The 17219-nt window shown below is 43.3% G+C and overlaps 1 protein-coding gene across 1 annotated transcript in view; it reads left to right on the forward strand.

Annotated features, from left to right (window-relative positions):
- Positions 1-2837: 2837 nt before the first annotated feature.
- Positions 2838-17219, forward strand: part of VPS39 (VPS39 subunit of HOPS complex) — a 29739-nt gene continuing 15357 nt past the window's right edge. Inside the window, exons 1-11 of the mRNA XM_008500288.2 lie at positions 2838-3078; positions 4777-4842; positions 6050-6114; positions 6948-6990; positions 7993-8087; positions 9991-10089; positions 11306-11398; positions 12535-12718; positions 13877-13997; positions 15126-15246; positions 15975-16104. Coding sequence (XP_008498510.2) covers positions 3006-3078; positions 4777-4842; positions 6050-6114; positions 6948-6990; positions 7993-8087; positions 9991-10089; positions 11306-11398; positions 12535-12718; positions 13877-13997; positions 15126-15246; positions 15975-16104 — 1090 coding nt within the window. The 5' untranslated portion in view covers positions 2838-3005. The remainder of the gene's footprint in view (positions 3079-4776; positions 4843-6049; positions 6115-6947; positions 6991-7992; positions 8088-9990; positions 10090-11305; positions 11399-12534; positions 12719-13876; positions 13998-15125; positions 15247-15974; positions 16105-17219) is intronic.

Below are 17219 nucleotides of genomic sequence, written 5' to 3' on the forward strand. Positions count from 1 at the left end.
CCTTCTTTGGTAGAGTCTCTTTTATCCTTGGCAGGTAGCATCTGCTTCCTGGCATGCAGCAGGTGTGTGCTGTCAGTTCCTCCTTCACAGTGTAACAGAGAACTTGTGTCAGAGCCCAGAGAACTTGTGTCAGAGCCCAGTCCCCCCAGTATCACATGGGCTGTGGCACAGGCACAAGAGCTGCCATGGTTAGGATTGCAGAAGAGGTGGCCAAAAGCAGAGGAGATCTGGGTGAGGAGTGAAGGGGGTGTATGTAAAGGAGTTGTGGTAATGTGGCCTCTCCCCTGACTGTTTTTGGTCAGATGTGTTGGTTCAGCTGAGGAGATCCTTGCCTTTCCTTCTGCTCCTGTGAACTCCGTGACTGGCCGGGGAAGTTTTGTTAGGAAGCCAGCTTGCCAGAATGCCAGAGACCAGAAGCTCTGCAGGATTATTAACTTGATTTAAGTAGGCAGGGAAGACTTAATTCACCTTTATATCCACTCTTTCAAAATGGGGATTGTAATTTTAAAATAAAAAGTGCAGATTGCTCTGAAGATTTGATAACCAGGAGTGTGTCTGCTCTCAGGCTGAGATCTGCCAAAGTCTAATGAGTACTGGTGTGTAGAACCTGAATTTTTTTTAAAAATCAATTTGGCTGCTGACAATGTTTTCAACAAGCTGTTCCAAAGTGAGATGTTTTACAGAAAAAAAAAAAAAAAAGAAAAAAGAAAAAAAATGTCTGCCAGGAATTAAAATACAGAGGGAGGTTTTTTTTAGCATTCTTGCACCCAGTTCTTTTTTTGTGAGAAGCAGCTGTGATGCTACTGGTGCAATTGTAGCATGTGCACACCATCCACAAAACTGAAAACAAAGCAATAGTGAGAAGGGTGATGACAATGACCAACTTTTGATTATTTTGACAAGATGTTACTGCCAGCTCCTGAGCTGAATAGTTAAGAGATCACACGACATGGTAACAATATGCAACAGGCTTGATAGGCACAGACTGAGTCAGGATCACAAGACCTGGGATAGGCAAGAGTATGTTTGTCTTACCCTGCAGATGTAGGGGTGTGTGTTTGTGGGCTTTTTTAAATCATTCTGCTCATTTTATATGGCATTTTATGTAGTATGCTATAGGAAAAGTGTACTATTTTTAACACCTGAATGGGCCAATGCCTTGCACTTAAATTGCACGGGTTAAAAATGAACTGCAGCCATTTCCATGTGAAGTAGTTAGTCATTTTACCTGGTGTTACTGAAACATTTCCCTTCACTAAAATGGTGCTATGTTCCTTTTCCTTTTGTAGAATTTCTAGGTCAAGGAGAACCAGATACATGTCTGACCTCTATTTCCTTTGGCAATTTACAGCTCTGGTGCCTGCAAAGGGGATGTTACTTCGTAGGTTCCTGTTCTGCCATCTCCCAGCAGAGCATCCTCAGTCTCCCTTTTCCAAAGCAGTGGTCTCTGTTGGGGAAGCTGTTCCGAAAGCTTAGCACTGGATGCTTTTTTTGTTTGGTTGATTTAGCTCCTGGGTCAGTGGTGGTGAATGCTGTGCCAATAAAAATTCAACCATGACCTGTTCAGGAAGGTGTAACAAGTATTTCCGCGAGGAGACTTACTTTAATGAGCTCGGCCAGAGAAGTTAAATTTTAGGACCTATAAAACCAGCCTTTTATGTGCAAGAGATCATAGAATCATAGAATTGGCTGGGTTGGAAGGGACCTCAGAGATCATCAAGTCCAACCCTTTTACCACCGTTGCGGTTGTTAGACCATGGCACTGAGTGCCACATCCAGGCTCTTTTGAAATATCTCCAGACACGGAGAATCCACTACTTCCCTGGGCAGCCCATCCCAATGTCTGATCACCCTCTCTGTAAAGAAATTCTTTCTAATATCTAACCTAAACCTCCCCTGGCACAACTTGACACCGTGCCCTCTTGTCTTGTTGAAAGTCATCTGGCAAAAGAGCCCAACCCCCCCCTGGCTCCAACCTCCTTTCAGGTAGTTGTAGACAGCAATGAGGTCTCCCCTGAGCCTCCTCTTCTTCAGGCTGAACACCCCCAGCTCTCTCAGCCTCTCCTCATAGGGTCTGTGCTCGAGTCCCTTCACCAGACTGGTTGCCCTCCTTTGGACCTGCTCCAGGACCTCGATATCCTTCCTGAACTGGGGGGCCCAGAACTGGACACAGGACTCAAGCTGTGGCCTCACCAGGGCTGAGTATAGGGGCAGAATCCCTTCCCTGGACCTGCTGGCCACGCTGTTCCTGATCCAGGCCAGGATGCCATTGGCCTTCTTGGCTACCTGGGCACACTGCTGGCTCCTGTTCAGCTTCCTGTCAATCCAGACTCCCAGGTCCCTTTCTGCCTGGCTGCTCTTCAGCCACTCTGTCCCCAGCCTGTTGGGGGGTTCTCATTAGCTGGGGTTCTGCTTTCCTTGGGTCCATTTCTGGTCCGTTTGTGTACGGAAGAAATCCCCACGTGATGGTTTTTTGTGTTACCGAAGAGCAGCAACACCGGACGCTCCCGATACCAACATCACCGTGGGAATACTTACACCCCATCCCGTTTCCGAGCTGTCTATTTAAATCCCGGGTTATAGCAGGGTCAGGAGGATCCTCTCGGAGGCAGGGGCCGCTGGTTCTGGTGCTGGCCCGCATTTCCCGTTAGAACCTCCAGGATCGGGGTGAGCGCTTATTTAGCTGGAGGACGGCGCTGGGCCTCGAGTGCCCTGTGCCTGGCGGAGCAGAACCAGAACACATCCAAGACCCGCGGGTACCACCTCCGGACCGCGGAGTCTGCGCGTCGCGGACGGGGCGGGGAGGGAAGGCGGAGCTTTTGGCGGAAGCGGCGCTGGGGTCTGCCGGGAAGCGCTGCGGCGGCTTCCCGGGGCGCTGCCGCTCCGCCTGGCTGCGGGGCGGGCCGAACCGAACCGAACCGGGTCGGATCGGATTGGGGAAGTGTCCATCTCCCGCCGCGCCGGGATCTCCGCGGTCGGCAGGCGGGCCCGGAGAAGCTACCGCCATGCACGACGCTTTCGAACACGTTCCGATCCTGGAGAAATTGCCGCTGCAGATCGACTGCCTAGCGGCCTGGGGTGAGCCGGGGGGTTCTATCTCTTCTTTCCCCTTCCCCTCTTCTGGGCGTCCGGGATGCCCCTTCAGCGCCTCTTGGTGCCTGCAGCGCCTTCGGGTCTGCTTGGTCTCCCCCAAAGGCTGTGCCGCCGGTGGCCCACCCGGAGCGTTTCTTCGGGTTCTGGGTGGTTCCGTTGGGCTTCGGTGGCCGCCCCCAGTCCCGCCCGTCCGGCTGCTGGCACCCCGGGTCACCGCCTTTTAGCATTCCCTCTGTTTTGACCAAAATTCTGTCCCTTGCAGGCCAGGGGTGTGTTCGAGTCTGAGGTTCCGAATCTGTTGCCGTCTATTAAAGGTGTAGAGATGCAGGTTACATTTTTGGGGCGTGCTTGACGGTCAAGATTTGGGTCAGGTGATTGCACCGGTGGTGATAGTGCTTGGATAAGGCTTTTCAAGCTGCTTGAGCAGTTTCCATCAGAGGTACTTCCATAGCAGAAAACCGGGAATTGAAAAAAAAAAGCCTCCAGACACTGTGGAATTGTGACCCCTTTAATCTGTTTCAAAAACAAAATTATAAGCTAAATAGTAATGCCGCGTTTAAGCATGGGTTGCTTATGCGAGAGTTCTGTGGTAGAGGAGATGTGAAGATTGTTTATTCTTGAAGCTTTCATCTTTTCTATCTTTGAAAGCATTTATTTTGCTGAAGTAGAAAAAAGCCTAAACCCACAGGCATATGACAGTATAGTTGTGTAACAAGGGGTGTAGTTGGGTCTCTACAACTTTTCTGCCAAATCATGGAAGAAAAGTCTTGAAGGAAACAAGATTTAATTGACGTTTTCAGCAAGAAGGAAGAACTACCTGAAAGGAGGTTGTAACCGGGTGGATGTTGGTCTCTTTTGCTAGATGACTTTCAACAAGACAAGAGGGCAGGGTCTTAAGTTGTGCCAGGGGAAATTTAGGTTGGATATTAGAAAGAATTTCTTTATGGAGAGAGTGATCAAGCATTGGAATGGGCTGCCCAGGGAAGTAGTGGATTCTCTATGTCTGGAGATATTTCAAAAGAGACTGGATGTGGCACTCAGTGCCATGGTCTAGCAACTGCAACGGTGATAAAAGGGTTGGACTTGATGATCTCTGAGGTCCCTTCCAACCCAGCCAATTCTATGATTCTATGTCAGTCATATTTTATGACCCAGTAAAGATTTTTGGCCTTCCGTGTGCTGCGGACTTTGTGTATTTAAAGGATCTCTTTGATAAATTTTAAGTGACTGTTGGTTGTCCAAGTAATTAAAATTTTCCATTTTTCACTCATAGCTATATGTCAGCAAAAGCTGCCACTGTCCTTCCAGGCATAGCTGACTGCTTCAGAGTTCTTATAGAAACTCAACTGTTTTAAAGCACTCTTGTATAAAAAATGCAATGACTTCCCTCTTTACCTTTGAATAAACAAGTGGGCTGTGATGTCTGGGGTTGTACTCTTTGCCTTACTGCTTGATCTGTGGCCATTCCATCCTAACCAGAGAACAAAAGCTGTTTCTGAGCACTTCCACCACAGAGATGGTAGGAAGTATGTGTCTAGTCACCACAGAAAGACTTTCCTCTGGCATTTGAAACAAGTTTCCAAGTGCTCTTATAAATGTAACTTGGCTGGGAAGGACAGTCCTTTTGAAAACTAATTAGACTCTTTTTTTTTTTTTTTTTTCCCCCACCCCTCATCTTCATAGAGGAATGGCTTCTTGTTGGTACCAAACAAGGCCATCTTCTTCTTTACAGGATCAAGAAAGACATAGGTAAGTTGATGGCATTATTTTTATTTCTCACACTTTAGGAGGATGTTAGCACAAATATGTTTAATGTCTGATTTTTTCTCACCTAGAGTTTAGTGAATGTTTGTGGGGGATCTTTGGTGAAAGTATACATAGCATTTACCAGATGTGCAAGAAAGATAGCAAGTAGTATCAGCCTTTTTTTTTCTGTTTTAAAGGATATTTTTGTCAGGTCTCCTTATGTATGAATTTACAGTAAGTTTAATTTTTGAAAGTACAGTGCATGTGCTGCTAAAACAGTGCAGTGTTCTGTTTTCCAGGGGCTTGTTGTTTTCCTTCTGTTAATCAAGGACTTCATAAGTGAAAGAGCAACTTTATTATGTGAATTTCAAAGGATGGGGAAGAAGGATCCCTCCTAACCAGTTTTGCCATGTATTTTCTTCTCCCTGCCTTTCTGACAATCATGTGTGTTCAGAGTCTGTTGTGGAAAGGCCATAAAGAGAACTGTTCTATTTTCTATTTAGCTTAAAATGTTTTTCACTGAACAGATTTGTATTTCACATTGTCTGCTATTGTGTAATAACTGATGATGCTGAACACAGAAATGTGGTGTAGTGTGGGATGAGAAAGGAGAAAACTGTTTCCAAGTTCATTAGTTCTTTGAAAGATTTCTTTTTCTGAAATGTGTAGGCCATCTATTCCTCTCAGAATATGCTAGTCTTGAGTTGTTAGAATCCTATCTCATGTGGTAAATTTCTCCCCCTTTTTTGCATTCAATACCAGGAGAGGTTATGTCATCAGAAAGTGTCTGTAAGTCTTTATCCCTAAAACTCCTTCTAATCCCTTGTGATGTAGTGTTTATTCCTTGTCTCCCATTCAGTGATGTGCAGTTTAAATTGCTAATATGTGATTGGTGTGGATAAAGTCATTTTGGGTATCTTTGTATCTATTGGTTTTAAGATATTTAAGTATAATTCTTGTAGTCTAAAATTTCAGCAAGGTGAAAATGGAGCTTAACTGCTGATGAGGTCTTGGATGGGTGCAAGAAGTGTAATTCAGATTTTCACCTGACTCTGTAGATGCATTTAGCTATCAAGATAAAGATAGCACAGATGTGTTAGAAGAGTCATTCTTCTAGTAGGCAAGTTTGCTTTCATGTTTTTTTGTAGTCTACTTAGTGTCAGATATATTCAGTCCTAATTTAACTTACTCTCTCAAATGCTTTTGATAGGCTGCAATAGGTTTGAAGTGACACTGGAGAAATCCAACAAGAACTTCTCAAAAAAGATTCAGCAGGTAGGAAATGCCATTTTCTCCACATGGGGACAGTTGTTCAGTGTTTTCAGCCAAAATAGAAAATGCAATTCTGAAATCTCTGCTAAACATAACAAAACATTTTCCCCCAAATTATAGATTTTTTTTCTAGAGGCAGCACAGCCTGGTGGTTTTACCCACTCTTCCTATAACAGGAATAAGCTTAGTTTGGTTGCAGCAAAGCAAAAAATTGAACTTACAGGTGTATTTTTGGCTGTTTTGGAAATGCTGTAGTTTCCAGTAAATCTTCAGGTGCTCCAACTGGGAATATTTGTAAAAATGATGGTAATACACAACAAACTACAGTATATAATTTGACTCTTGGATAAAATGACATAGGAATGTGAATGTAATTGCTCTTACTTAGTTACTTTGAAACTAAAGTAACTGATCATCTACTGCCAGTCACACTTCTGTTTTGTTGGGTTTGGGGGTTGTTTTGTGTGGTTTTTATTTGGTTTTTTTTGGTTTTTTTCTTCTTTGGTTGTTTTTTTTGGGGTGGGGAGAGACCTTTGGCTCATTGATACTTAGGAAGTTGTTAACCTCAAAGATTATGAAGCCTTTTCCAGCAGTGCTCTGGATATACTGAACAAGTACTTCTTTCATAGTAACATACCACTTCCAGATTTTTTTTGCCAGCTTGGGTTGCTGTCTTATATAAACTGAGTGTAAGTGAAAGGTGTCACACAGAGATAGCTGCCTTGCTGTTTCATTATTTTGAGAGTACATAGATTAATTTTCTTTGACTGTGTAATCAAGCCTTTTTCAGGGGTTTAATTTATGAATGGAGTCACTAATAGAATTCTTTCTTTCAGATTCATGTTGTTTCTCAGTTTAAAATTCTGGTCAGTCTACTGGGTAAGTGAAGAAAATGTTTTAATATTTAATTACCTCTTCTTGTTGCAGTTATTTGGCTGAATTTGTCGTCTTTTCCACACACCTGCATATAATTATCCAGCTGAAAAGTCATTGTGTAGTATTTAAAGTTTTTCACTTGGCAGAGGAAGCATTAGGCAGCGTAGATTGAGAAGCAGCTTTGCTTGTCATAAGCCAGCCTGGAAAGCAAAGCATTAATGCTGAGTTTTGCAATTAAGAATGAAGCAATAAAAGTGCATACATTCACTCTAGTGTGTGTGTATTTATATAGTCTGTACTTCTGTGTGTATACACACACCCATGTGCACCATACAACAGGGGCTGAAACTTCCACCCAGACTTATTTAATGTATGAAACTCACTCTTGGTGTGTTCCTCCAAATTCAGCTTATATGCAGCTGGTGATCCTTTACTATCTTGTGGAAGATCTAAGTTTGCTTATCTCTGGCTGTGTTTGTTTAACCTTATGATCTTCCTCTGTCTTTTTTTTTTTTGGCTTGTGTTGCTACTCCCTTCTTTATCATCTCCAAGTCCCGGCTCTCCCGACTCCAGCATGTGCAGATTTCTGTTGCCTGCGTCCCCGTGCGTACGAAACCTTGGCTGCAGCACTCTCCGTTTGCAGCTCTTCACTTTGCAGGAGCCAGTTCAAAATGGTCTTTTGAATTGTACAGTTTTCCATTGTGAACTTGCTCTGAACTCCTGGCCTCCTCTCCCACTTCTGCTTGGTTCGCACCTCGTCTCAGTTCCTTGGTGGGATTTTATCAGCACTGGTGTTGGTCTTCTCTTCTGCATTTGTTGTCTTGTATTTGCCTTAGCACTTATTTTTCAGCTTTGGGGAAAACATTCCTTCTTCCTTTCTTGCAGCTCTGAGTTTGACAAGTTTTTTTTGTAAATGTGTAAACATAAAATATAGGTGATTTGAACTAGTGGTGACTTCTACATGTATTAAATATTGAATAATCATTGGAATTTTGTTTAAAACAGAAAATAACATTTATGTCCATGACCTGTTGACATTTCAACAAATCACCACGGTTTCCAAGGCAAAAGGTGCATCTCTCTTCACTTGTGATCTTCAGGTAAGAGCAGGAATGCAGTGTCTCAGATCCCCTTATTGCTTGTAATAGGGGTAACTTTTTTATGTTGCTGTATAGGTTAGGTTTGTTAATACTGTGATACAGTCAAGTTGCTTGGGTACCAGTGCTTCTTAAAATTGGGACTTACTGGATGTTGAAGGTTTGCTTAAGGCAACAATTTTTAGTGTGGTCACCTTATTTTGCTTCCTGTGCTTCATAAAACATCTTCCTGTGCCTGATGTGATTGTAGCATTTAGCCTTCTGATACAAAACTTGAAGGAGTTTTTATCCTGTAGTAACTTTGCCTTCTTTTTTGAAAGGTCATCTTTGATACAGAAGTCATTCCATTCCTTAAACTGCCAGTGTGCTAGCCCTTAGTGATTTCCTTTACCAAGCATCTCCGTCACTGCTTATAGAGACCTGGGGGTCCTGGTTGACAAGAAGATGACCATGAGCCAGCAATGTGCCCTTGTGGCCAAGAAGGCCAATGGCATCCTGGGGTGCATTAGAAAGGGTGTGGTTAGTAGGTCAAGAGAGGTTCTCCTCCCCCTCTATTCTGCATTGGTGAGGCCGCACCTGGAGTATTGTGTCCAGTTCTGGGCCCCTCAGTTCAAGAAGGACAGGGAAGTGCTTGAAAGAGTCCAGCGCAGAGCTACTAAGATGATTAAGGGAGTGGAACATCTCCCTTATGAGGAAAGGCTGAGGGAGCTGGGTCTCTTTAGTTTGGAGAAAAGGAGACTGAGGGGTGACCTCATCAATGTTTTCAAATATGTAAGGGGTGAGTGTCAGGGAGATGGAGTTAGGCTCTTCTCAGTAGTGACCAGTGATAGGACAAGGGGTAATGGGTGTAAATTGGAGCACAGGAGGTTCAAGTTGAATATCCAGAAAAATTTTTTTCCTGTAAGGGTGACAGAGCCCTGGAACAGGCTGCCCAGGGGGGTCGTGGAGTCTCCTTCACTGGAGACATTCAAAACCCGCCTGGACACGTTCCTATGCGAAGTGCTCTAGGTGGCCCTGCTCTGGCAGGGGGGGTTGGACTAGATGATCTTTCGAGGTCCCTTCCAACCCCTAGGATTCTGTGATTCTGTGATTCTATTTGCCCAGTAAGTCCCAGGACTGTTATGTTGGATTCAGGTTGTACAATGATTCTGTAAGGTATAGCAGTCTTCTGTTAACAATACCATGTTTTTTTAAGGAGCTTGTTTTTATTCAAGTGACTTTCTCAGCCTGCCCATGTAATTCAGGAGCCTTATTCATAACCAGAAAAAGTGGTTAAGTGCTCCTCATCAAGACTTTCATCTCTGCCCCATGAGATCTTAGCATTAATTATTTTCTGATAAACAGTTTGGGTTTTCTGGGTGTTTATAACTAGAGATGTCTTTCAAAGCACCTTTAAATCTGATCATTCCATAAACACCACACAAGTGATTAACTTTGCTAGTATTTCTTGTCAGGAAAGCTTTCCAATAGTCCAGAATATTAAACAGCTATTAATGTTTTTATCTGTGAGTGTAACACATTCTTTACATTGTTCTGTTTCCTCCCCCCTTCTGTACTGCAAGGAGTTCAAGCTGTTAATCATAGTTTTCAGGGCTGGGCTGATAGCTCTCTGCTTAACTTCTGTGTGTGTGTTTGTGTGTATGTCTCTGGTGCTCTTTTTTTTTTTTTTTTTTTTTTTTTTTGTATTTCCTTGGTGTTACAATCCCTGCCAAAGTTCATTTTTAGGTATCCTGCTCCACTTCTCTCTGTTATTGCTTGTTTAAGGAATGCCCTTCTGGCATGGATGAGCAAAGCTGGTTTTCAGCTGGCAGCCTTTCTTCAGGCTGAGAATTCTTTTGGCCTTGTATTATCTGACTTGCTTCTCAGTTTATGACTGCTTGTGAGTTTGGTTTATCTTTTTTCACAGCAGTCAGGTTCAGGGGAAGAGGTGCTGAGGATGTGCGTGGCCGTGCGGAAGAAGCTACAACTTTATTTTTGGAAGGATAGAGAATTCCATGAATTACAGGTGAGTTGTGCTGGTTCTGTAGTCTTGCATGCATCAACAAGCAATTGAGCTTCTCCGGAACAGCGTGACCAGCAGGTCCAGGGAAGTGATTCTGCCTCTATACTCAGCCCTGGTGAGGCCACACCTCGAGTACTGTGTCCAGTTGTGGGCCCCCCAGTTCAGGAAGGATATCGAGGTCCTGGAGCAGGTCCAAAGGAGGGCAACCAGGCTGGTGAAGGGACTCGAGCACAGGCCCTATGAGGAGAGGCTGAGGGAGCTGGGGGTGTTGAGGCTGGAGAAGAGGAGGCTCAGGGGAGACCTCATCACTCTCTCCAACTCCCTGAAAGGAGGTTGGAGCCAGGGGGGGGTTGGGCTCTTTTCCCAGGCAACTCTCAGCAAGACAAGAGGGCAGGGTCTCAAGTTGTGCCAGGGGAGGTTTAGGTTGGAGATTAGAAAGAATTTCTTTCTGGAGAGGGTGATCAGGCATTGGAATGGGCTGCCCAGGGAAGTAGTGGATTCTCCGTGTCTGGAGATATTTCAAAAGAGACTGGATGTGGCACTCAGTGCCATGGTCTAGCAACCGCAATGGTGGTTCAAGGATTGGACTCGATGATCTCTGAGGTCCCTTCCAACCCAGCCAATTCGATGATTCTATGATTCACTGCTGACTTTCAGAGCATTGACTTTGGTTCTGCAGAGATTTGACGACCAGCAAATAAATATGAAAATAAATGGTTGAAATCACAGTTAATGACATTAATACAGTTTCATAAAATAAATCACTATATTGTAACATCCTGGTTGCAGTATACTTGTAGGTCAGTGAAATGTATTAGTGTGCAGCCTCTATTAATGTATTCCTAACAATAACACTGGGTCAATTTCTACTCAAAGTTTTCCAGGTACGTCATTAAGTCAGAACTTTAGTTAATTACAACAAATCATAGAGAGCTGTAATTGTGAATACCACAAAATAGTGAGTGGAAATGTGTAGAGAATTCTGCAGCTATGCTGCTCTTCTAGGAAGTTACCTGGTAACTCAGAGCACTTCTCTTTACTGTGCCTGAATTTAGCTTTTTAGTTGAATTCTGCCCTTCCTTGACCAACAGAAGTTGGAAATGTGTGGTGGGGAATATGGTGTCAGCCACAGTGCTGCCTGTTACAGTCTGTGTTGACAGATTTGACTTCTGCTTTTCTCTTGTAACAGACATTTTAACCTGTTTGCCATGTTTCTCAGGGGGACTTCAGTGTACCTGATGTTCCCAAGTCGATGGCGTGGTGTGAAAATTCCATCTGTGTAGGCTTCAAGAGGGACTATTACCTGATAAGGGTAAGATTGGGGTTTGGGTTAAGTGAAACTTAACCATTTTAATTTTTTTTTTTATTCTCTTGCTCAAATATAGTCATTCCAGATTGAAAATCTCTAAACTTACTGTTAAATTAATGTTAAAGTTTCCTCTTAGACCTCGAGAGCTATATTAGATTCTCTTTTCTGCTTTTACAATAGACTTCTGCTGATATTTTAGGACAAGGAGATGAAGATGAGGTGCACCACACACACAAACAAGTACATACTCATCTGTGCTCAACAGGGAAACTGCACAGTGGTTTTAGAGTCACTTCACACCGACACTGCTCACAGAAGTGATATTTTTTTGCAGACTTCTAAATGGTGATTCCTGCCAGTCCAGTGAAATGAGTTGTGCTCAACCAACCAGAGTGGAGACTTGCTCTCCAAGTGTCTACTTTTGGTTGGCTCTGGTGCTTGGCAGACCTATCCTTGAATGGCTTCTTTTCACTAAGTAGGCAGAAAAAAAACCCCATGTTTTTATGGTATTGTGTTAAATGAACAGCTAGCCAGCAGACAGCAAGGGAAGCAGCAGGGGCATGCAGCTGGATTGAAGGAGGAGGATTACCTGTTTTGGTGAGAGTTGTTAGGTCAGCTGGTGAAACAGCTCATTGGATTTTTCTTAATTTAATTTTTGATGGTGGCTTCATTTACATGAGCAGCAAGTGACCACAGGAATGAGTGGGGAAAAAATGCTGAGCAGGTTGCTAGTTTGTTTTTTATGTGGCAGTGCTCTCTTACACCAGAATAAAACCATGTGAAAATCTTCTCTTAAATGAAATCCCCTGGTTCTACCAAGAAGTGTTAGAATGCTTTAAGTCATGTTGTTACTATGTTGTGCATTTTATAAACCTGTATGACCTATAGGCTCAGCTACCATTACAGTAACAGTAACACAATTGTAAACACAAAAGTGTTAATTTCCAAACCATGTTATAAGCAAGATAATTCTGAAATGCAGAAATTTTTATTGCTAGTCTTTAATGATGCACTCATCCTGTTAGTGAGTTTTCTGGGTTGTAAATCTCAGTAGGGGGCTTTTGACTTTGGTCTTATGCAGCTTTGAAATAAAGGTTATTTTGAATAACAGGAGTTTTGGTTTTTTTTTATTATCCTAGGTGGATGGAAAAGGATCTATCAAAGAACTGTTTCCCACAGGGAAGCAGCTGGAACCATTGGTAACTCCTGTAGCAGATGGAAAAGTTGCAGTTGGCCAAGATGATTTAACAGTTGTGCTCAATGAAGAAGGGGTCTGTACTCAGAAATGTGCCTTGAATTGGACAGATATTCCTATAGCCATGGGTAAGAATTGGCAGTAATTTAAAAAAAAAAAAAAAATCCATCTTTACTCCTTTGTATATGCCAAATTGTTGCCTCTGGAATTTAGAAACTACCTGGATTTGGAGTGTGAAAAGCTGAGTGGAGTTTTAAAGCTGAACATGAGCCAGCAGTGTGCCCAGGTGGCCAAGAAGGCCAAGGGCATCCTGGGCTGGCTCAGGAACAGTGTGGCCAGCAGGTCCAGGGAAGGGATTCTGCCCCTGTGCTCAGCCCTGGTGAGGCCACAGCTTGAGTCCTGTGTCCCGTTCTGGGCCCCTCAGCTCAGGAAGGAGATTGAGGTGCTGGAGCAGGTCCAGAGAAGAGCAAGGAGGCTGTGAAGGGATCCAGCACAAGTCCTGTGAGGAAGGGCTGAGGGAGCTGGGGGTGTTGAGGCTGGAGAAGAGGAGGCTCAGGGGAGACCTCATCACTCTCTCCAACTCCCTGAAAGGAGGTTGGAGCCAGGGGGGGGTTGGGCTCTTTTCCCAGGCAACTCTCAGCAAGACAAGAGGGCAGGGTCTCAAGTTGTGCCAGGGGAGGTTTAGGTTAGATATTAGAAAGAATTTCTTTACAGAGAGGGTGATCAGACATTGGAATGGGCTGCCCAGGGAAGTAGTGGATTCTCCGTGTCTGGAGATATTTCAAAAGAGACTGGATGTGGCACTCAGTGCCATGGGCTGGGAACTGCAGTGGGAGTGGATCAAGGGTTGGACTTGATGATCTCTGAGATCCCTTCCAACCCAGACAATTCTAAGATTCTGTGACAGTTTCTAAAGTAAGTCAAGTTGTACTCTTAAGTGTGGATGGTTTTGTGTTTGTTGCTCTTTGTTTGTAGTCTGCATGCCTGTCTCCTCCTCAGAAAACAAGTATATTTTTTAATAGAGGCACAAGATTTGAAGTGGAAGGTTATGCATTGTAGTTCTGAGGTTGTCTGGATGCCAGTGTCACAGAAATCCCTGATGTTGAAGGAGCCTGGTAGCCTATTCACAAATTACTGTCAGTATTAGGCATGGAATTTTGTTTTAATAAGCAAAAAAACAAGGGACACGTTTGAAGGGGGAAAAGAAAAACTGAAGAGAAGACTTTAAGGCGTGGCTTTTTTCAAGGATCAGAAGCAATGTGTGTTTTCACTTGTCTCACTCCTAGAACATCAGCCTCCCTACATCATTGCTGTGCTGCCAAGGTACGTGGAGATCCGCACGTTCGAACCCCGGCTCCTGGTGCAGAGCATTGAGCTGCAGAGACCACGCTTTATCACCTCTGGGGGGTATTGACTTCAACTGATTCTTACTTTTCCTGGGCTGCATGGGTGTCATCACCATCTCTGAAAAATTCTACCTCCCTTGGCTTAAGAAGTAGCTTTGAAGCAGTGTCAGGGTTTAACACTGGCCCAGCAATTAAACCGAGTGACAGATGCTCTCTATTAATCTCTCTCTCCTCCCTGATAAAGAAAGGAGAGAGAATAAGGGAGAGAGACTGATGGGTTGGAAACTAAACTACACAGCTTTAATGAAACAGTAATGATAAATAGGAAAAACTACTAAATATATACAAATATACAGGAAAATTGATACCACGTTCCTATCCCCCAATAACTCTCATGTCACCACCGAGGCTGCAGGGCAGCCCTGGGAAAGTCCAGGCTGGAATCCTGGAGTCAGCAGCAGTCAGGAGCTGGAGGCAGGAACACACAGATATGGGCTGGGATGGATCAGGAGCACAGGCAGAGGAATGGATGGAATCCTCCCAGGATGCCGAAGCAAATCAGGGAACAGGCGAAGAAAGGGAAGCAGGAAAGGCAGGAAGGGCAGGAAGCCAGAAAGCTGTAAACTGGAAGCTGGCTTGGCCCTTGTGATCCCTCAAATTTATACTGAGTATGAGGTGTATGGGATGGAATACTCTGTTTGGTCAATTCTGGCATCTATCTTGTCCGTTCCTCCCCAAAGGAGGCTGCAGGTGGGACCTCTTTATTCCTTCTGGAGGGTAAAATGTTCCTCAGAGCTGAGCAGTGTCCTTGGCTCTGCACACCAGTCTCCAGCTGTAACTATAAACACAGAGTGTTATCATCCCAGAAACAAACACTGACTGAGAAACTTGCTGTTAATTTCACCAAGTGCAACTACTTACAAGAGACTGAGCTGAAAGCAAAAGTACAAGACAGAAAATCACCTTTATCCTGGCCCAAACCAGGACAAGCAGTTAATTATATTTTATCAGTGTATGGGTTGAGGCCATATCGTGAGGTGTAAACAGAGCTGAGTGTCCTTGGGAATTTCTGAACACTGGGGATACATTCTTCTCCTTTTTGCTTTGCTATATTGTATCTGATTGATTGGGTAATTACCTTTTTCTCAGTGCCAGGGCTTAGTAACTGAACTTTTTGTCTTGTTTACAGCACAAATATTATATATGTGGCAAGTAATCACTTTGTTTGGCGGCTCATTCCGGTGTCCATAGCCACACAGATCCAGCAGCTCCTGCAGGACAAGCAGTTTGAGTTGGCTTTGCAGTTGGCAGTAAGTACTCAAAAACCTTTGGGTTTGCAGTGGATGCATTAGTGTGGAAGTACAGAGAAGGATGTTTTGTCTTCTGTTTGACTGGAGCTAGGCTGGAGAATTTAACCTCCCTGCTATCCCCTTGGCACAAACTGCTAACTCTATAGCTTTTTTGTTTTGTGCTGCCATCTTTTTAGTATGGCTTAGATTTTGAGGTGCCCTCCTGTATGTGAAAGATTTTCTTCTCAGCTGTTTAATTGGTCAGTTTCTTCAGGCTGCTTGTAAAAAGTCCTTGAAGTTGTGCCTGTGACCAGGATTTTTAGTATTGGCCCTCCACATTATTCCAAAAACATAATAATTTCTTAAAGATGCTGAAGCAGTGTGATTAGTTATAGTGCTCTACCTGTTTAAGAATGTTTATATTTTCCAGAAACTTCCCTGGAACTATACTAAAATGAATTAACTGCATTTTGTGTTGCTAACTTGAAAAAATTTGAAAAAGTAAATGAGTGAAGAGGGAGTTGCTGTGATAGAGTGAGTGTATAGATAACCAGAGGCAGCTTTCAGACCTTCCAGGTTATCTCAGTGATGCAGTAAGCATCTAAAAATTACTATGAGAAGTGTTCACTTAGAAGATTGAACTTTTTCTTCCTCTTTCTGAAGCATAATTCTGCTGTTTCTGTAGAGTGTTTCCTTCTCATCTATAAGGCCCAAGGGTTTTTAATGTTTGTTATTTTGTATGTGTGTAGGAAATGAAGGATGATTCAGATAGTGAGAAGAGACAACAAATTGACCACATAAAGAACCTCTTTGCCTTCAACCTCTTCTGCCAAAAGCGATTTGATGAATCCATGCAAGTTTTTGCTAAGCTTGGTACAGGTAAATGTTTGCCTTCACATTGAGATACCCAAGTTAGGAGGAATCAAAGGATATTGTGTGGCTATTGTGTGGGTTTTAGTTTTTTCTGCTTTATTTTTATTTTCAAACAGCAGTGTCTTGTGCAGACCACTCCCCTGTGAATAGCAAATAGCATAAGTTACTATTGGCTTTTTTGTGAAACTAATTATAGTACTTAATTAACTTTAGGCAGAGAGTTAAGTTAAATCATGAGTTTGCCCTTTGTGCAGGATATATTTGTATGGTAGGCTATTTTGTATGTTATATGCTATTGTACAGCATGTGTAGCATCTACACAGACCCTTGAAATGGAGTGTTTCAGTAGGAGCCAAAAGCCTCCTTGTAGCTTGGAGTGAAACATAAGGGACAGCTGTAGATTTGCTAAATCCTTGAACTGGGACCAAGCTGAGGACCCTTAAAACTTTTTCCTGTTTAATGGGCCTGATTAAGTCAGAAAACTTTTATGTGATTTGGGAAGTCAAAATTGTCTCTGATGCTGGTCTTCTGGTTTGTACCAGGAGTATTTGAGGAACACTGGTAGGTTGGACTGTACAAAAGAATAGTGCTTAAGACTTAGATTGTTTTATTGATGACAGCACATCCCTCATGCATCTACACCTAGAACTTGTTTTGATGACACTTAGCATCATATTTACTTTGAAAAGCTACAGTGAAAGAAAAGGACTGAGAACTTGAAATTCTTTTAAGTAATTTTGAATTTTCTTCAGCTCCATGAAAATGGGTCTTCAGTAGTTACAGATGTAGCTATTTAGTTCTTGCTTCAAAAAAACAACCATAAATCTTCTCTTAAAACATTGCTTGTTCCTAGAAAACCCATCCTACTGTCAGAGTTGCTAATGCTGGGATTCTGTAAAAGGATCAGTAAAAGGATTGTAGTGCATGTCCTCTAGGTGTGCCCAGGGCTCAGGTTGGACCTTACTGTGATTGGATTTTGGAACAGTCTTTCTCCTGCTTCTTTTGCCTTGTTTTAGCATCTTTTCTGTAATAAGCCAACTGTGTTATCTGGAACCTTATGGGCATACAAGATGACTTCAAACAGCTCTGTTGGAAAGCCAAGCTTGCTCAAGGGTTCCATC

This window comes from Calypte anna, chromosome 5A (genome assembly GCF_003957555.1).
Source record: "Calypte anna isolate BGI_N300 chromosome 5A, bCalAnn1_v1.p, whole genome shotgun sequence".
NCBI lineage: Eukaryota > Metazoa > Chordata > Aves > Apodiformes > Trochilidae > Calypte > Calypte anna.